The 21,227-nt window shown below is 38.5% G+C and overlaps 1 protein-coding gene across 1 annotated transcript in view; it reads left to right on the top strand.

The window, feature by feature from the left end:
- NUP210 (nucleoporin 210) overlaps positions 1-21,227 on the top strand; it is a 148,176-nt gene that overhangs the window by 50,679 nt on the left and 76,270 nt on the right. Inside the window, exons 6-13 of the mRNA XM_031956678.1 lie at positions 1,322-1,454; positions 6,118-6,276; positions 6,941-7,009; positions 8,589-8,695; positions 10,249-10,389; positions 11,526-11,663; positions 13,821-13,976; positions 16,329-16,527. Coding sequence (XP_031812538.1) covers positions 1,322-1,454; positions 6,118-6,276; positions 6,941-7,009; positions 8,589-8,695; positions 10,249-10,389; positions 11,526-11,663; positions 13,821-13,976; positions 16,329-16,527 — 1,102 coding nt within the window. The remainder of the gene's footprint in view (positions 1-1,321; positions 1,455-6,117; positions 6,277-6,940; positions 7,010-8,588; positions 8,696-10,248; positions 10,390-11,525; positions 11,664-13,820; positions 13,977-16,328; positions 16,528-21,227) is intronic.

Genomic DNA, 21,227 nt, shown 5'->3' with positions numbered 1-21,227 from the left:
CTGGAGAAGGAAATGGCAAACCACTCCTGTATCTTTGTCAAGATAGCCCAAATGGGGTCAGACTGAAAACACTAAATCCTGTCTCCAAGTACCACACAATGTGGTCTATCATCATACAAGGTTATTTATCCTTTGTTTAGCACAGTTCCTGGCACACAGTAAGCAATTAATAAGTGCTTATCTATTTGACTTGGTTTTTGTGTTTTTAATTTCTGGACATGTATTTAGTTAAATACATGTTAAAAAACAAAGTGTTGAAAACATTCCTCTATTTAAAGATCATCTATTAAAAGAGTTTCATACATACAGTAAACTAAGCATTTAGTCTCAGATCTTCTGTCTTTGCAGTGGACCATTCCCTTATGATAGATGGAATTGTCCAAGAGAATATGTGTTGTTAAGGCTTTCATGCAAAAAGTTGTACTTACATTTATGCTTCAGGAGCTGGGAATTGCATAATAGAATGAATACTAATTGGAAGATGCCAGGCCATTGGAAAAAAGTTGCAAGAAATTTTCTCATTTGTTGCTTGGTTGGATTTCAGCTTGCTAGAGCAGGAGTAGACAACCTCTGGGATCAAATCACCCTCTCAACTTAATTTCAACCATCTAAAGGCGCAAGTAGCAGGAAGTGCTCTTCTCAGTGAATCAAAGTAATATCAGTCCAGAGAAATCTTGATTTTTTTTCTACCTATGTGTGAGTTTATCCTTCGTTTTTTCTAGTTTTTTTGCCTTTTCCTTATCTTGGGCAGAGTTTGACTATCAGTTCATTCCCTTAAATTCTGTTTCCTTCTTTTTTCTCTTCTTATTTCCTTCTCTCTTTCTTGATCCTCTATCTCTTTGCCTTGATTGTATAAAATAGAAAATTGAAGTCTACCTGTCTGGCTTTTGGCTTTGTCTCTTTCTTGTTATTTGTAATCTGTCTTTTGAATGAAGAGAAAACAAGAACACCCCCTCCACCAAATGACTTAGAAACCTCGTTAGTAGAGTTTCTACTCAAGAAATATGGTCAAATCTTATTTCTAATCCATTCAAAGGGACTGTCTGTTATGTTTTGTTATATTCAGGAGGGATTAGAAGTCTATTTGTTATGTGGAAATTGTTGCAATGACATCTGCTGCAATAGACTTTGGCACAGTTCTTTTGGGGGTTCTGTACCAGCTGTTTGAGAGTTGGGGTTTTTACAGCAAGAATTACAATGATTGTGTAGTAACCTGTTTTTTATTTTCCTTTAACTTCCCCATCCTGATAGCAAGATTTAAATATGTCTTATACCCATAAAATCTCTCTTTTCCTGACTCTTTTCCTTTCTTCATTTGAAGAATGTCCATCCTGCAGAAGTCAGGCTGCTAATTTTGGAGAACATCCTTTTGAACCCAGCTTATGATATTTATCTGCTGGTGGGGACCTCTATTCACTACAAAGTTCAGAAAATCAGGCAAGGAAAAATTACAGGTGAGTTTTGCTTAACTCTATTCTCTCTTTAAGTTTTTCCATTTCTCAAAAGCAGAGATAAGTGATAAAAGGCTGCTCAGGATAGTATAGAAAAGCAGAAGTTATGGTTTTTCTGATTGATCTTTTCAAAAATTTCAGTGAACAAAAATAATTTTTCTCTGCTTCCTATTCTTACCCCATGAGAAAGAGGGGAAGATTTTGTAGGGCATAGGGAAAGATAATGAGTTCTCTTTGGGACATATTGAGTTTGAGATACTTATGAGAAATCTAATTTGAAATGTCCAAGAGGCAATTGGTGATATGAAACTGTAACTCAGGAGAGAGGTGAGAGCTGGATATATACACTTAGGTATCGCTTGTATAAAAGTAAGACTTGAACCTGTGAGAACTGAGAAGAGATCATTAAGTGAAATAATATAGTGGGAAAAGACGGAGGAATCAGGACAGAGGTTTAGGGGATACCCACAGTTAGTGAATGTGATCTATGATGAATATCTAGCAAAGGAGATTAATAAGTAGGACAGATATCAGGAAAATACAATGTCACAAAAATTTGGAGAGAAAAGAGTATATAGAAGAACCAGGAGAGAAGAGAATCCCAAAAATCTAGAGAAGAAAAAGTATATAGGGAAAACTGGTGGTCAACTGTGTCAAAGGTTGCAGAGAGGCCAAAAAGGACTAGGATTGAGATGAAGGAGTCAAGATAAAAGAAAAGATGGAAGATGAAAGAGGACAGAGAGGGCTAGAGAGTTGGGGAGAGGAGAAATTGGAGATAACCCTAAGGAAGTCATTGGCAGAGAGAGTATCAGTGAATTAGTAATCAATAGTATCAGTTCTTTTAGAGAGGTTTCCAAAAGGAAGTCAAAGATTAAGAAATTAAGCAATTGGATTTGGAAATTAATAGGTTATTGGTCACCTCGAATAGAGGAATTTTGATAGAGCGAGGGGTATGGACAGATAAAAAGATATCAGTGGTACACATGAAAGAGTTAGCTTTAGCAAGAAGCACTGTCATTTTCTAAGCCAAAGGGGAAGGAAGAGGCAATGAGAAGATCTAGAGAAGCTTTAACATATAGAATAGATTAGCTGATTGAATTAGATCTTGAGCTCATCCTTTGGGAATGAGGGTGGATGGAGTACGAAGTTTGGGGACTTACTGTGGAGAAGACTTAGAAGATCATATTGTTGGATGATAAGGAGTTAGCAAAAGTATTACTTTGCAGAAATCAGGGAGCAAGTGAGGTTCAAGGATACTGATTTTGGGGAAGTCCTTATACCTAGATTACCTCTCTTTAAATTTGATATTTCAAGATACATAAGAGATAGGAGGAGTTAAAATATTTACAAAATCTGTTTTTGCCATAGGCTTAACACTTGTGAAAACAAGTTTGAAGGAAGTTGAAGAAAGCTAGAGCTATAAACCAGTTTTAAATCATTTTGCTTTTTTGAATAGAAGGAGCAGCTGTTCTCCTCTAGTAAAGTTGGTATTTGGTCCCACTACATTATGGGGTCCTATTGGGATGGTTTATGTGTGTTCATACACATACAGATGGTGGAAATTGCCTGCTAGCCTTTGTCCATTACCTTTGCTTGTTTGGTGCTCCCTGGGAATCTTTGTTATTAAAATTTTAAAGACCATAAAGTAATTAGGAGTCTGGAATGAAATTTTAAAGAAACCTATGGTTGTTGATTAAAGCTCAGACTTTGAATATGCAAGATTATTTATACAGCAGTGGGTTCTGTTTAGATTTCTTTTTCTTGCTATATCAGGTAATACTTAAGAAATTATGTTCCATTTTAAAATTCTATATTGAAACTGATGGAATGTAGTTAAATTTATTGAGCTGAAGCCTTATGGTGTCCAGGTTTTTCCTCAGTTTGTTTTAATTTTGTACTCTAGATAATGAGATAAAGAGATGATGGTAAGAGAACTGAGTGAGAGTTTCAATGATTCAGTTCTCTCTCTGTTCTCACAAGTAGAAAAATAGCTCAAAACAAGTACCTTATAGATAATGTATTGTTAATGTTGTCCATGATTTTTGTTTATGGAGGACAGCAAACTTTATTTAGGGAGTTGTCGTTTTAGTGATCATATTTCTATAAAGTTGTACATGGGTTACAAAACTAAAGATTGAACCATATGGTTTCTCATTGCCTTTATGATAGGGCAGGGAGTAAAGAACAGCAGGACAAAAAACAGGGTATGCAGACTACTTCAAGTGGCTTTCACTGAGCTGTGTCTTTGGAGCTCACCTACCACAAGTCCTTAGGACATCTCTATACCTCGGCCAGCTTCTTCCAAGAAGGCTGCCATGTTTGTTTTGGAGTTAATGGCTCTGATTTCTGTGAGTTTGGAGAAAGGGTGCAAAACTAAAGAGGGGTAGGAGCTTCTTGAAGATGTGGGATTGATCAGGTATCAGTAACCCAACATGGTCTGTGAAATTTTATATTATCTCCTGGTTGGACTTCTTTAGGGAATTGCAAACAGGGAATTGGACTTGTATCCCTAAATTGCTGCGTGTGTGTTTCTGCTCATGCTTCTGGGAAGCTAATATATCTGAATCCAGGATGCTTTCCTAGTAATGATAAATTTGTTAGGGTCAGCATGAGCTCTGTCTAGTCATATTCCCTTGCTAATGGTTTGCCCTTCAAATTCTGTCAAGAATACTTGGTTTTCACAAATAAATGCTTCCTGTAGATCCATTTCCTTACCTGAAATGAAAATGCTAGATAGATCCTTCCAAATCTAAAATTCTGTAATAATTATTTTTGTGATAGCTTATGAAAACCAGCACTTAAATATACTGTAAGAAAATGTTATTTAAAGGGATTTTTTGCTGAATTCTTTTGCCGAGTAAAGGAACCTTTTGTGAAAAGACTTATCATTGGCTGAATGAATATGGTAAACTCAAACTTTCATAAAATTGGTCTTTCATCCAACTGAGGACACAGGTAAAGTACACAGTCCCCAGCCTCCTATATCACACAAGAGTTGCAGCTGACTTCTGTGATCAGTCATCAAGCATCTTAAGATCACAGATTCAGAGCTGGAAGGGACCTTAGATGTCACTTAGTCCTACCACTTCATCTTACAGAAGAGGAAACATTTCCCAGAAAGGTGAACTAAGGTTCATACAGGAAGTTAAGTCATACAGGTAGTAAACAGAAGAGCTCTAATTCAAACCCAGGTCTTTGGAATCTTAATTCACTGCTCTTTCCATTACACAGCATGTCATATCATAAATTTACCATAAATATCTCTGCTTTCTAACTTGGTCCATTATTTAAAGTATGGTTCCTGGGAATTGAAAAATCTCCATCACTGTAATGTCCTCAGCACCTGTGCTCATGTCACTCAAAGTGAACTCTCAGAGCAGGTACCTTGTCTGATTGATCTCAATATCTCTTCTCCTCTGTGTTGCTGTGTGCTGTACATGTCAATCAATCATCTTTTTAAAAGCACCTACTAGGTACCCACCATTGTGTGAGATGTGTGAATAGAGATAAAAGTGAACAGTCCCTGTTCCCAAGAAGGTTACTACCTTCTCTCACAAGGTCAGAATGAGTTTGTGCAGTATTTGAAGTTGCGTATATTTTGGAAGTATTTTTAGGTATTGGGAGGAGCTGGCTCTTTGAAGGTGTTTTTAGAATATTGAAATGGTACTTGCTTGAGTTGACAATTGGATTTTTTTATGATTTTTAACACTTAGCAGCTCGTGTATTCTGAGTATATGGTAAAAAATTTATAAGGAATAGAGCTTTGCTTTTCCATGTTGCTAACAACCGAAAAGGCAGAAAAAAAGAAACAGAGCCATTTTGGGCTCATAATTTGGGGCATGGTTGCTGGGAATTGTGAAAAACGCTTTTAAGTGTCCCTGGTTTCCTATATCATGACTTTCTTTCCTCTCTCACGTCACTTGAATAAGTCACATTGGAAGAAATCTAAAGATTTGATGGACCACTTCCCTTCCCTGCCAAATAAAAAAAGAGGACTGAAATTGTGGTCGCCACTTACCTTATAAGGGAGACCCATGAATATCACAGATGCTACAGCAAAACTCACAATTTTCCTGAAGAAATCAACTGTTTCTCACTTTGCTAATTTATTATTTGCTCCAAAATGTTACTGATAGGACAACAACAAAAATAATACAAAACAAAACAAAATCTCTAAGTTGGTGGGTTATCAAAATGGTATCTTTTGAGGATTAGAGTAAGTTCCCTACCAATTACAGACCCCAGTTCTCTCAAACTAGCAAGACCATTGTTCAGAGGCTTTTTAGAAACCATGGCTGATGTGGCTCATTCAGCTTGCTCTCCTCCTGCTCTCAAGATGGCATAGCAACAGACTCAACTGAGATCCTAAAAATCCCTGCTGTGGTGAACAGAAATGACTTTAATGTCATTATTCCTTAAGAACTGGGAAATTTCCTTCATCTAAAGGGAGAGGTGGGGTCCCAGGTTGCTTATGGCTGTGTTTTTCCACAGATTTCTTAAGAAACTGTCAGCTTTCTCCATTAGGCATGACAGTTTGATTTTTGCTTAATTTTCCATCTTTCAGTCTATCTGCTGTCATTAAAGGGATTCATACATCTTGGCAAGGGAGCTGCACTATTGTTCTCCATTTTTTTTCTCATTCTTGTTTTGTCTTTCCCATGTACAGAATTAATGATGCCTTCTGATCAGTATGAGCTGCAGCTCCAGAATAACGTACTTGGCCCTGAGGGAGATCCAACACGGCCTGTCGCCAAGTTGGTTCAGGCGACATCAACAGTCACTGCATTGCAGCAGGGACAGACTAACCTGGTGTTGGGACACAAAAATATCCTTTAAGTATATGTGTGTGTGTATTTCTGTGTGCGCACATTCGTGAGCATGTAAGTGCATTCACACTCAGAATGTACTTCAGTTCCCTAAATACTTTTTGATGTGGAGATGTTTTTCTCCTCAAAACCCATAGCCAGGCTAAAAATATCTCTGCTTTCTCCTGGTGATCTGAAAATCAGAAGAAGTTGAAATAGCAACACCGAATTACACACCTTTCTGGATGACTCACTAGTTAAAATCCTAGAAATGAGAAGAGAGACCACATTATTCCCTCCCTTCAGAATCTTCTTAAGGACTTCAGACCCCTTCACAATGGGGTATGGCATAGATTATTGGAAAAACCATCAGGGTATAAGAGAGCTTCCACTCAGACACATGGGATTCTCTGAAATTTTGTGGTTGTTTTTAGTAAAGAAATCATTCTGTTGGTGTAAAAAGCCTTCATTGTGTTGTCTGGAGTTCTGGGAAATAACTATTACAGATTGCCAATGTGGAAAACAGCCAGAGGCAATTATATATTTTTAAAATTATTTTTTGTTTCTTTAGAGATCTGGCTTCTAACACAAGTACCAGTTAATCGATCAGACAAAAATAAGCTTAGTCCCCTTCCAATAAGTTTATTTTCCCCAAAATATTTTGTTCCTTAATTAAGACTTCAGGCATTCGTATGCAGGGTGCTTCCAGATTACCCAACAGCACGATTTATGTTGTGGAACCTGGATACTTGGGTAAGTACCAGTTTCCTGACTACTGAACAGTGAATTAAAAAAAAAAAATCAGAATATACTGGAATAGTTCTTAAAATGTCCAGTCTTATACATATATATACACACATATATCTATATACATCTGTCTGTTTAATCTATCTAGGTGTATGTTTACATATATATGCATACAAAATATATTATGCGTATAGGCAATATATCTTATATATTATGTGTTTATAATACACACATATGTGCACCTGTGTATGCTTGTGTGACTATATGTGTGTGTTTATACATATAAGTGTGATAATATGTTTATATACATAATGTGTGATAATAATCCCAGATAAGGCCAATTCTGGCCTTTATGGACCCCGTGGGGCTTGTTAGTAGTTAATTTAACTACTTTAATTTAAAGCTCTTTAGTTCACCTATGGGTCTCTCCCTGCTAGCTACCTTTGGGCTATTTTCTTCTTACCAGCCTTTCCTCCAGGGAAGTGTGCAGACATATGGGGAAAAAAGCAGAATACAAGCCTTGTATAAAAGTTTGATCCTTGGTGGTTGAAAGGAAGGGGAAGAAAGTGGAATGAAACAGAGGAAGACTTTTGGGATATCAAGAAAAGTCTGATGGTCACCAGGACTATTTTTGTCGATTTCATAAAGTATCTTTATCTTCTTATTGGAAAACTTTATCCAGAAAGCCTCTCTGTTTCATTCTCCCTCTTGGGAGACTAAGTATAATGGGAATGGGAATTCAAAGGCAATTTATCGCATGAAACAATATTTAGGAAGAAGAGCTAAAGATAGAGTACAGGAGGAGGGAGTATGAAGCTGAGGAAACAGTAGAAATAGAGCCTCTCTAATTACATTAGACATTTGAAAGAAGTTTAGAACACACATCACGTAGCATTTCACAAAGGTACCACTTTCATCTTTCTGTTTGAAACCAGTTCTTACCAGTTACTTCGATGATGTCAACCTCTGACATCTTGTGTGGTGAGAAACATCATTTTGTTTTTGCTGCCAAAAATTTGGAATTTTGATACGCTCTAGAATTAAGGTTTTTTGGAAAACATGATTGTCAGATTATTATTCTGATTTACTTAAGGTAGCTCAGCTTGAGTTTTGAAACATGTTTATGTTATTTTTAGGTATAATTGTTTTCATTATTGATCATTAAATTGGACCATTGTATCTGCTAGTTAGATCATCTGCCTAGAACACAAGGCTCCTACAGAAAAAGCTATCAGTTTGAATCTCATACTGGTCTGTTAGTTTCAATCTTTTCCATGACCACAGATTGATCCCCACAATCCTGACTGTGGGCTCATCCTTCTAGCTCTGCTTAGACATTTTTTGAATACATGATGAATGGGAACCAGTAATAGGAGTAGGGATGATTCAACATAGTGCTTCCCCTCTCCCCTTTTACTAATGGGGTTAAAAAAGTAAAATCAGTTATTTTGTTATATTCTAATGGTGAACCAGTAGCTCTCTCTCCACATAAAAGGGACAACTCTTGAGTAAGAACATTTAATGATAGACAGCCTTCTGCTCCGTGAAGTAAACAGGCAAGTTGCTCTGTTTCTATGTTTTATAGGCTTCACAATTCATCCTGGGGACAGATGGGTCCTTGAAACTGGCCGATTTTATGAAATCACCATTGAGGTGTATGATAAATCAAGTAACAAGGTGTACTTATCGGATGTAAGTATATACCAAGAAATGATTCCCTGCAGTGGTCCTGGATCTAATTTGGAGTCATACCAGAATACAGCAACCATCTAAGCATCCCCCTGCAACATTTGAGTTTTAAAGGGTTTCCAAGGGGCCAATTTAGTGGTTAATGTCAAAATCCTCTGCCTACTGATTATTTTGTCAAATTCTTAAGGAAAACTTACAATTACCTGATACTGCTCAGGCCCATAGAAATTTTAGTTTATACATAGTACCCTAATTCTAATGCCTTTAAATTTGAAAGAGGTACACATTGCCTAAAGTTAAATATAGCAGTTATTGGAGTTTAATCTATGTAAGTAGATGGAAAGGGAGAAATGTTAAAGACCTTGGGAAAGGAGTAATAGTTAAAAGTAAAAGAGGTGTTTCTTGCTAACTGCCATGTTTTCTTCTCTTCTTGAGTGTAATTATTGTTCCTGCACCTCAGAATGCTTGAAAAATTGTGTTTTGTTTCGTTGGTTGTTTTCTCAGTAAACAATTTAGGTGTAGACTCCTGGGCTGTCAACCTCTTTGTAGCCAGTGCCAAGTTTAATTAACTTTCTGACTTTGGTAACTTGTGCTGGGGTGTGTGTGTGTGTGTGTGTGTGTGTGTGTGTGTTTAAATCAGAATCTTGATAGAATAAGATACCAGATGATGAGGTCCTTTCTTGAACTAGACCGCCAAGTATTCAGACTTTACTGCACAGAGCACATCTCCATTGGACTGGCCACACTGTTAGAATGCCAAATGTACTCTTACCAAAGTGACTATTTTATGGAGAACTCAACAGGACAAATGCTCACAAGATGCTCAGAAAAAGCAATGCAAGGACACTTAAAAATGTTTCTTAAGAACTTTAGAATTGATTCTGTGGCATGGGAGATATTGGAACAGGACTGCCCAGCATGGCGTGCCCAATCAGAGAAGGTGTGCTGTGCTCTAAGAATTGAATTAACTCAGAAGAAACGTGAGATGTGCAAAATTAGAGAATCCAACCCAAATGTTCATGGGGATTATCTGTGTCTGAGCTTTCCAAACTCATGTTGGTCTGATCATCCACAGTTGGACACACTAACCCAACTCTAACATAGTGATGCTATTTTGATCCTCTTTGAGAGTGAAAGACAGCAACCAACTAACCACATTAACTTTCTGACTCTGGTAACTTGTACTGTTCCTATGTATAGGAATGGCAGATGATTTGGAGAATTCCCCCACATTATTTCTGCTGTATATTTTTTCAAAAATTAGAATCTTGATAATAACCAGTTTTCTAAGTCCAAAGTTGTATAATCTGTTTGATAACTTTACTTCCTTTCTCTGGCATTGATATCCAGGGAAAAGAAATGTGTCTTTGATTTGTTCAGAAAAGTTGCTCTTTTCTATCTATCCATTCAATTGAATCAAAAAGACCAATTTTTTTCTTCTTTAAAATTAGATTTCCTGAGGCCTTGATTTAAGTTTCTTTTTATGGAAGTATTTTAGCTGTTCTTTTATAGGTCAGTCATGGAGAACTATTAACCTTGTCTGTTTTGATTTCCAGAATATCAGAATTAATACAGCATTGCCTCGGGAGTATTTTGAGGTGCTTAAATCCTCCCAGAATGGTTCATATCATCAAGTCAAGGCCATAAAAAAGGGACAGACCGTGATAGATGCAGCCCTCACTTCGGTGGTAGATCAGGTAAGCCTGTCCTAACAAACCCTTCATTTTGCCTTTATCTCCTTTCATCTTCATCCTCAATAGGAAAGAAAGTAAGGGTGTCCAGAAAAAAAATCATGAAAGTTAGTATTCTTTTCCTCCTTTTTCCCAAAGAGTAGCCTTGTAGGAATCCTTGTAGGATTAGGGGCAGACAGAAACCTTTGCTTTTTGCTGTTCAACCCTTGGCCTATTATGGGACTACTTTTCATGATAAGCAATAATGGGAAAAAACCTCTTTCCCAGAATGGAATTCTTGGTGTTTTTCTTTGTATTCTTTCATGTAAATTCATTATCTAGTCTGTAACTCTTTCTACCAAACTATACAATTGTCAGGGATTTTGCACAGATTGACCGCTTTTCCACCTTTTTCTTCTTTCCTATAAGTTTCCCCAAACCTGCATTTTACAGGATTCCATTTGATTCCACAATAATTTATTAATTGCTTACTATGTGTAAGGTACTATTCTAATTGCAGGGGATTGAAAAGAAAAATGAAATCGTCCTTTTCCTTCAAGGAGATAGGGAAGTTGATATGCTCTCCATGTATGCTTATAATAAACTTTAAAGAGTTTATATTGTGGGGTGGATACAACATGGGCACAGATACATGAATACAACATATCAAAAAGGAAGAGAGAGACAAAGAGACACACAGAGACAAAAAGACACAGAGAGAGACAGAGACAAAGAGAGACAGAGACACAGAGAGAACATTGAACTACTGGAGAGAACATTACAGGTCAAGTATAGGAAGTGACAACCAGAATGTGCTTTGTAGGAATTTTGTATGAACCAGACATGAAAAAGGAGAGTATTCCACCATTAGGAACCACATTACCCAGTAGCTCCCCTTCTCCTCATAGACACAGTATCACTTTAAAACGTGTCCTTGGGAAAATGAAGATGATAGGATCAGAGTTTATTGACTTGTGTGCTTTTCATCCATAGTCATTTGGTCATGTGCTAATTTGCAGGACTCTCTTCTCCCTCAGTCTTTCTGTGTCTCTTTCTGATTTCTGGGAATTGGGGGAGAGAAAATAGGTGAGAAGGAGATGACTAATTTGAAAGACAGTAGAGATGAAATAGTTGCCATGGTGACTGCTGCTTTCCCATTGTAGGATGGAGGTGTCCACACTTTACCAGTGCCTGTCCGGAATCAACAGGAAGTTGAAATTTATGTGCCCATCACTCTTTCACCGAGCATCCTGACTTTTCCATGGCAGCCTAAAACAGGAGCCTATCAATACACAATAAAGGTAAAAAGATCAACCATAGAGAATGATTCATGTTGAATCATAGTGAGGAAGTGTCACTAAAATTCCTACAGATATGTTTGTCATGGATATTTTTGAAGGGAAGTTATATTATCATCCCACCTAGTCTTCAACCTATCCTAGTGAACTTGAAATGAACTTTTGAAATTGTCTGAGGAAAAATTTAGTGCTGGCTTAAACTGGTTTTTTCCAGTAAATCGTCTTCTGGTCATTGTTCTCTAAACAAATGATTTTCTTACCCTCCTTTACCCATTTTATGAAAGGCGTGTTTTCTCTACCTGGGTAAGACAGAGATGGCAAGGCAATAGGTAACTCTCTACTCTTAAAGACAGCTTCATCTCTTTCTTAGACAAGGTCCAGCTTTGTTTTTCTTTTCAGGAGGAATAAAGAAGTTCCAATGCAGGAGGAAGGCTCAATTAGAATCCTTGAGATAAAACCTGGGTCGGGATTAAGTTCCCTCATGTGGTTTTTCAGATTTCTTGAACTCAGTGTTTCCATTCCTAATGGCCTTGGACACTGTTTGTCCTTCACTGTCCCAACTTCTAAGCTGACACATGAAACAGAATAGTTACTGAACTGGGTGAAAATGGGGTGTGATTGTTAGAGAATCTGATGATTCTTGCTCACTTTCAGCCCTTGTCTCTCTGGGGACTCCAGCCATTGGGTCAGTTTCCTTCCTGCCTGAAATTACAATTATCAGTACTTTTCCTCCCCCACCCCCAGTCATTCAGTTTTTAATTAAATAAATGGCAAAAGGAAATGGAGACCGATCTGCTGAGCAGGTCCAAAATTGTTCCATCTCTTTTCGGGACTACAGGCAAGAGAAGGGACATGTATCATTGGGTCCAACACAAACGTCTTGTGCTCATCTTTATGATGAAAAGGGAGGAAATGGGACAACAGCACCTCTTTCCATAGTCAGATAAAGTTTTAGCAGAACAGGAAATCAAAGGCAGCAGTTCCCTCTATCCAGTGTGTTCTTTTGCCTGCCTGACAAAGACAGATGGCTGTTTCCTACCTTAGGAAAGGCACCTATGTTTGCGGTGTCACAATGCAACAACTGGCTTCCCTACTTCAGAACATTCCCAAAAAAGTGGAATAAGGCACTGGGGGGAAGGACCACAGAATTATGACTTCTGGTGAATTTGCTTCTTAACTTGTCCTCTTTGGTCCTTATACAAAAACAAAACAAATAGTTGTGGTTCATATCCAAGGGGTGAGGGCCACCACGTTCCAGGTCTGGCAATTCATTCATTTTTTAACTGGGTGTATTCCTATACAAAACACTGCACTTTGCTCTTCCTTACGGGAGATGCAATGGTAAATTTCCTGCCCTTACAGAGCTTACATATAGTAATTTCCTTCCATTAAAAAGGTTTGGAAGTGGGTAGCATGGTAGAGACTAGTCTTTGAGTCTGGAAGATGAGGGTTAAAGTTCTGTCTGTGACACATATTGACTATGATCTTATACAGGGTAAGTGACTTATCAGTGTTCCTGCCAGTTCTCTAGGACTAGAATTTACAGACAGATTATATATCTGCATCCATGGAGGGAGTTCCTATCTGATTTTCACCTTCCCTATACATACTTCCCAAAAAAGATAGCTCTCGTTTACCAAACATCCATACATTCTTCACAGCCGAGATGCAGGGGGCAAAACTTAAAGGGTCATTTTCACTGACCCTTTCTACCTCTTCTCCAGCATCCTTGTCCAGCAGTCTCAGACCCTCCGCTGTCTGAGGGTCTGGTCCAGCAGCCCGAGTTTGGAATAGTGGGAAGCAGTTCATGTGGGACAGACCTCTGCAGTCCTGATCCCGGGAGCCAGGGCATAAGTAATCGCAGGTGTCTAGGTAGGCCATATCTCAGAGTGGGGCCCTTGTGTCTCATTCTGGGAAAGGCAGGACCAGGCCGCAGCTGAAGTAAGAACAGATGACCAGCCGAGGGTCTGCCAACTTCTGCCCTGAGAGAAAGAGTTTCTTTCAGTAGGGACTCTTGATATGTAGGGCTTGGGCTCTGTTTCCAAACCACATTTTCCCCGCTCTGGCAGCTTCCTCTGATGCACCTGCCTCGGGTCATGAGCCACAAGGTGCTTTGGGAAAGAGGTCAGCACATCTCACCGATGTTCTCTCCCTTCCTAGGCCCATGGTGGGAGTGGAAATTTCACCTGGTCCTCGTCGAGCCACATAGTAGCCACGGTCACAGTCAAGGGCGTGATGACCACCAGCAGTGACATTGGGGTCAGTGTGATCCAGGCGCACGACGTGCAGAACCCCTTGCATTATGGAGACATGAAGGTGAGGTGGCGGGGACTCGGAATTTGAGGTTACATGGGGAGAGGGGGTCAGATTGAGGAGGGCCGCTCCTACCGTACACCATCCAGGCAAGCGCTTACTACGGGTCTTCTCTGGGCCAGACATCTGGGAATGTCGGGACCGTGGCTCAAAAGGCATTTGGGGGAGTTTTGTTTAAATGAAAGGGTGGGAGGACTCGTGTTAGAGAGAGGTGACAGATCCAGGCAATCTTCTGAGATGTGGCAGATCTTATGCAATTCAGAGGCAGAAAGGGTCATGATTTTTTCAGCTCCATAGAGGCAACAGGACGCTGGTTTTAAACAGTGGCTGAAGAGGTATCAGCACGAGGCCATAGTTTGATTCATTCATTCAATAATGGTGAATGGACAAAGCTTTAGCCAGAGAACCTGGATCCATATTTTGCTTCTGATGTTCTGATGTTAGGGAACTCAGCTTCCAGGCTTTAATTTCCTTATCTGTAAAATGAAGAAGTCACTTGGATGGTCACAGAAGTCCTTTTCAGGTCTCAGTCTCTATAATTTGAGATTCTATCAATTACTATGCACAAGGTACCGTGTTTGCCATTGTGGGGAGGAGCTAACGATTAGTATAGGCTTCTTGTTTCCATTTAAAGACTCCGTTCCATATGAATATTTTTTTTGACCATGCAACAAATCCCAAAGGATTCTTCCCTGACCGGCTAGTCAAATCAGTTTAGCTTTACACACTTGAGCATTTTGGGGGATGCTAAATAACAGTACACATGTGCAGCAGGATTTGCTCTGTTTGGACTAAGTTTTGAAGCCTGATCTGCTGACCTCAATTTTCAATTCACACATTGATGAACCACCTACTAGTGGCCAACACCTATCCATGTGGATAAATAAGGAAGAAATACAAGCAGTCATAATCTGATAGTAAAAATTTTTCAACACAGAACCATAAAAAAAAAAAAAACAGTGTGATATAATGGAGAGAACCTGCGTATGAGAGGTAGAAGACTTGGCTTCAGGCCTGGATCTGCCATGATTGAGATCTGGGATGACCTATTGAGTCATTTAACTTCCTTGCAATTCAATTATGTCAATTCTAAAATAGAATCATAATGTCTGTCCTAGATGCTTTACTGAGTTATGAGCAAGAAAGTGCTATATAAATGTGATGTTATTATTATCTAATGACCTAATTACCAAATGTTTAAGAAAGTCAAAAATAGGATGTAAATTTATTTTATTGTTTGGCTTTATTATTTGGCTCATCAATTTCTTGAACCCACTGGATAGATGATTTTTCAAAATATGGATACTAGAAGTAAACATCTCAGAGCAGATGCAGTGTCATGAAGAGTTACAACCACCTGATGACTAAGAATTGGTGTCAAAGCTCTTCATTTTAGAATTAAGTTCTTGCATGAGACCATGAAGATTATCTTGTCCCAGGCTCTCATTTTACAGATGAAGAAACTAAGACACAAACAAATTAAATTACTTGCATAACCTTTTGTACTTCACAGATCGCATTTCTTATAACAACAATATATGGGTAGGTAGTAATAGAATGTCAGAAATCAAAGTAATAACATTAATAATAATGAAGTAATAATTAAGATAATAACTAGCATTCATATGATGCTTTAAGATTTATAAAATGCTTTACAAATATTGTCTCATTTTATCCTCAAGATGACTCTGGAAGGCAGCTTCCATTATTTATCTCCATTTTTACAAATGTATAAGTCTGGATTTGAATTCTGTTCTTCTTGACATCAAATCCCACATTCTAACAACTGTACTACTCAGCCTTGGAACTCAACTTAGAATCAAGTCCTTCATTTTACAACCAAAGAAAGGGTAACCCAGATAAGTTTAGGTGATTAGGCCAAAGTCACAAATTTTGTTTTTGAGAGACTGAAATCGGAACCCTAGTCTTTCTTCACGCTTCTTTATGGTAATATTAATTTCTTGAACACTTGCTTTGCAAAAGGTGACTTCTAGATTGGATATTCATGGAAGATTGGATATTCATGATTTTAAACAATACTACGAAAGACTTACACATTTTGTGTCTGAATTATTATCTTAATTCCACTTGAGATCTTGGTATCCCTATGGAGAGGAGGTAGAAATAGTCAACTCTAATGGAGGACTGGTGGGGAGAGAACCTGTTCATGGAGTCACCCTGAATGTCACAATAAGGGCAATGGGCACAAGGGTTTGGGATTGCAGAAAGGGAAAAGAGGAGTGTAGGAAATTGCAGAGAAGGGAATTCATGGCAGATTTCATGCTCTTGAAAGAATAATCCTCACACTACTCCCGTACCCCGGTCATAGTTCTGCCCTTTGTGTCTCCTTCTCAGGTATATGTAATAGAACCCAGCAGTATGGAGTTCATACCCTGCCAGGTAGAAGCTCGAGTGGGCCAAACCCTGGAGCTTCCCCTGAGGATCAATGGTCTCATGCCAGGGGAGGTTAATGAGGTGGTCACTCTGAGTGACTGTTCACACTTTGATCTGATGGTGGATGTGGAGAATCATGGGGTGTTCCAGCCACTCCCAGGTAAGCCAAGGAGTTCTTGGGATTGGAAGGACTAAGCAAGAATATTCATTAGTGTCATTTTCCTGATAATAAAGTATTAATTGTGTGGGGTTGGGGAAAGGTTGGTGGAGAACTATACTTTTCCAAATATCCAACTGGATCTGTGATCTGATCCATGTGGCTGTGCCCATCAACAGCGACAATCACTACCCGCCCTCATCCTAGATGATTCTCAACTACTTCCTCCCATAGATGCACCATAGGGTCCATCCTGTCTGCTCAGAGCCTTGGTTATTTTCTCCTGACATTGTGAGGATACCAGAGAAGAAGATAGTCTATCCATCCATTATTCTTTGCTCCCACCATGTAACCAGCCTATTTCTTTTCAATCATATATTTCTCTGATGACATTCTTTACTCTGGGTCAGCAAACCACAGAACTAGAACTCAAAGCCAGGTTCCCTGACTCAAAATCCAGAGTTTTTGCTGAAGGAGACCTTGAGAATACAGGGCTTGTCTCTTCTTTCTCAGCTTCACTTCCATTTTAGATATTGGCAGGGATATGCTAGACCGAACTCCAAGCCCTTGTGAGAGCCATTATTAAATCAGTAATTACTACTTTTGTTGATTTCTGGACTTAAAAGCATAAAATTATGCAGATTAAATTTAAAAGTATGCTGGGCAGGGAGGTGATTTAGGCCCGTTCCAATGGTCTTGTGATGGAGAGAGCCATCTGCACTCACAGAGAGGGCTGTGGGGACTGAGAGTGGATCACAATATAGTATTTTCACGTTTTTGTTATTGTTTGCATTTTGTTTCTTTTTTTTCCCTTTTTGATCTGATTTTTCTTGTGCAGCATGAAATTATGGAAATATGTATAGAAGAATTACAGATTTTTAACATATATTGGATTGAAATCTAGGGGAGAGGGGGAGGGGAAGGAAGGGAGTAAAAAATTTGAAACACAAGGTTTTGCAAGGGTGAGTGTTGAAAATTATCTATGTGTACATTTTGGAAATAAAAGGCTTTAATTTTGGAAAAAAAAAAAAGTATGTTTGGGATAAAAGTTTTTCCTTTGCAAGCACAGATGTTTAACATTTGCCATAATCCCCCTGTATTTTGGGTCCTGGCAAATGAGCTAAATATATATATAACTGCTACAGGCTAGATTACAGGCAATACCCATACAATTTAGCCATCTTATTCTTTATCTGGCTTCCTCCTGACATTTACATGGCCCAACACTGTTGGAAAGCCAGGGCTGCTTAATTCATGTTCACTGACTGGTACAGTGATCAAATCTGAGACAGTTTTCTCTAAAAATTGCCAAAGTATTTGGGGCTAGTCTCTAATCCAAATTGAGCCCCAATTTCTAATGTGCTTTTTTCTAGTCCTTCCTTATTTTCCTGGAAAAGGGAGAAAACTCTGTTTTTATTATCAGAGAAGCCACCTTCTCTGTTTAAGGATAGGATACCATCTGTCTAATGGTGGCTGCTTATCAGCATTTTTCCTCCTGCGCCCCTTCTCCAGCTGTTGCTACCACTGTCACATTAGCTGTTGGCACCCAAAATGTCCCACCTGCCTTTGGGGGTACAGTTAATGTACCTGCAATCATTGAAGACCAATTTTGTTGCCAAGACTAGGACACTAAGTATTTGCAGTAGCTGAGAAGCAGATGTACCCATCCCCTGGAGTACCTTTCCTAGAAGGTCACTGTGTGTGTGCATGTTTGTACCAATCAACAGGGATATTTGCAGGCTATGTGAGAATTACAGGGAGCCTTTGTTCTCAATCAGAAAATTAATTATATAAAATAGAATGCATGCTTATTGTGACTAAATTTCTACAACTGGCTAATATCCATCAGCAGTCAGCAAATGAGTTGGCTGTATCATTGTTGCCCTTGTAGTATTCTGCTCAGGAGTCTGGTTATTTAATGGTTGCAGATGCTATGAACTCAGCACATCAAAATGGGGTATATTGAATTTAGTAAAGTAACAAAATGTGCTTATGTTTGCTCCTTTTTTCCCAAGATTGTCTTTTTAAAAAAATCTCTTTGATGTAGTAATAGCTCCTAATGAAGAAAGACTCTTTGGGTGTAGTAAATCTCTCTAGTTTTCCTCTCTTAAATCTCTCTCCATTTATTTAGTCTATACTGAAAATACTATTGGAGTAATCTTTCCACCATTTTTCACATCAGTCTGTTGATCAAATCTTTCAATGGCTCCCTGCCTATTCCCATTTGAGACTTATTGACAGACATATCTCAGTGGAAGGGGAAGACCCAACATATTAAACTCCAGCTTTCTAAAAGCATTGTGGTTTCATCTCCATAGAACCCCCTAATTCTCACTGAATTTCTGTGTTTCTAAGATAGGTTACATCCTAAGTTATTCCCTGCTTGTCATTTCCCATCCTTGTTCTTTCCATTCCCCAAGATTCAATCTATAAACCCACTGCCAATTGGATGCCTGTCAATATGAAAAACCGTGAATATTTCAGTAGATGAAGGAGAGAAAATTGTATATGGAAACTATGGGTTTCTATTGCATAATATAGTTTTAAGAGAATGAGCACGTATTTAACCCATTTGAAGCCTACTGTTATTTTTGTGTGCCTTTCTGGATTTCCTTTTCTAATATTCTTTTTTAAAATGCCATTTTGCTGATGCACTTATATTTTTGCATTACTATCCATCCCAACAAAATAACTAAAATAATAATAATAATAATAACACAAGCAAAATGGCAGCATCTTCTCCAGTAAGCTTTCCAGGATCTCCTTAGCAGGAAGTAATCTTTGAATCATCCGGATTTTCACAATATCTTGTTCATTCTTATTCTGCACTTAACATATTCTGATTTATGTAATATTTTTCTGTGTACCTGTCCCTCTCCTATTTCTCCTCTTCTTAAACACTAAGCTAAGCTATTACAAGGAAGATATATATGTCGTTTTATCTTTATTATCCTGAAGAATGCTTAACATGAGACCTTGTATCTCATAGGAACTTAATAAATATTTGAGTTTGTTGTGGAAAAGTAAGCAATTAGGTTGAAAGTGGAACACCGAAAGTGCTCTGTCATAGGGTTTGCAGCCTGGGAACGTGGAGATTAGCTGGCCGGTTCCTCAGAACACAGAACTGGCCATTGAAGTCCTTCTGCATATCCTTTTTCTCCCAGGGAAGGGCAGAATCATTTTGAGGGTGGTTCTGCATCATTTGCCTGTGATAAACTCTACATTTTCAGATTGTTGATAAATATGAGTTGACTCAGAGACTTATGGGCTTGGTGCATACTGTAGCCAGAATGATAGTGTGTTCGGTTTCCCTCAAGTTTTCACTAGCTCATAATTTCTATTGTTTTTCATAATATAGTTTGACAGTAGATAATGCATTTGGTCTTCCCTTCAAATAAGAATCATAGAATTTGAGACTTGAAAGAACCTTTAAATGATGGTCTAGTCCAATCCTTTTATTGCATTGAGAAGACCCAGGGAAATCAAATAATTTATTCTGGGATGGAATTTGAATACTGATGCTCTGACTTAAGGGCTAATTGTGTTTTTTTTCCCCTTGCTATAACATTCTTCTTCCTGCTGATACCCCAAAACAGGAAGAAATGGCAGAGTCAAGACCTAGAGCCATCTAGGTGATACAGTGGTTAGAGCTCTGGACTTAGAGTCAGGAGGACCAGAGTTCAAGTCTCAGACATTTGCTAACTGTGACCTTGGGCACATCACTTAATCTCTGTCTCTCTGTCTTTTTCTGTCTCTCCCTGTCTCTCCTTGTCTCTCTCTTTGTCTTTGTCTGTCTGTCTTTCTGTCTCTCTGCCTTACTTTCTGTACCTGTAAAATGGAAATAATAATAGCATCTACCTTCCAGGGTTGTTGTGAAGGTCAAATGAGGCAACATTTTAAATGCTGTGCTAAGCTCAGTGCCTGACACTTAATAAATGCTTATTTCTTTTCTTTGTAATCCCAGAGCTCTTTATTCATAGTCCCACATCCTTCCAAAATTCAACCTTAAAGGGACCAGGTAATAATATTTCAGTTTAACAAATACTTAGAATCATAAAATCATAGTTGTAGAGCTCAGAGGGTCTTTAGAGGTTGTCTTGTCCAACCCCTGAATTTTATGGATGAGGAAACTGAGGCTAAAAAGGTGGTCAGGTACCTGGCAAAGTCACATAGGTAGTTCACATCAGTGAAAGAGCAAAAAACTAGGTCTCTGGTTCCAGAGCCATTGTACCTCCTCCATTGTACAAGAAACTATGCAAAGTGATTCATTCTTTTCTTGGAAGATACTGAATCTGCAGAACAACGTGGAGTCCACATTTTCCTGTCTCCTACCTTAAAGCCACAGAGCATATACCTTCCTCCTGCCTTCAGCAAAGAAAGGATTGAGCATTCTGTTTTGTGTTTCCAATTGCTTGTAGAGCTGTTTTAATTTAGAATGACATGGAAAAACAACACCGTGTTTCTGAGGAACACAAGCAAACTATATTACTGTCTCTCCCTTGAGGATGGCTTTGTGTGCTTTCTGAGCTGCCTAGGAGAAATCGAAATTTATTAAATTTAAATATCTCCAGGAAGATAATCATTTTAGAACTGGAGACAGTACATTTTATTGGGCAGAAGAGAGAATGCTGTCATAATACTAGCTTAAAACCGGTCTCAAAGGGAGTTTGCCTTTAATAGTTTAGGGAGAAGAGACTCTATAT

Source organism: Sarcophilus harrisii, chromosome 1, assembly GCF_902635505.1.
Source record: "Sarcophilus harrisii chromosome 1, mSarHar1.11, whole genome shotgun sequence".
Classification (NCBI taxonomy): domain Eukaryota; kingdom Metazoa; phylum Chordata; class Mammalia; order Dasyuromorphia; family Dasyuridae; genus Sarcophilus; species Sarcophilus harrisii.
The sequence above is the reverse complement of the archived record's forward strand: the minus strand, read 5'-3'. Positions and strand labels throughout refer to the sequence as shown.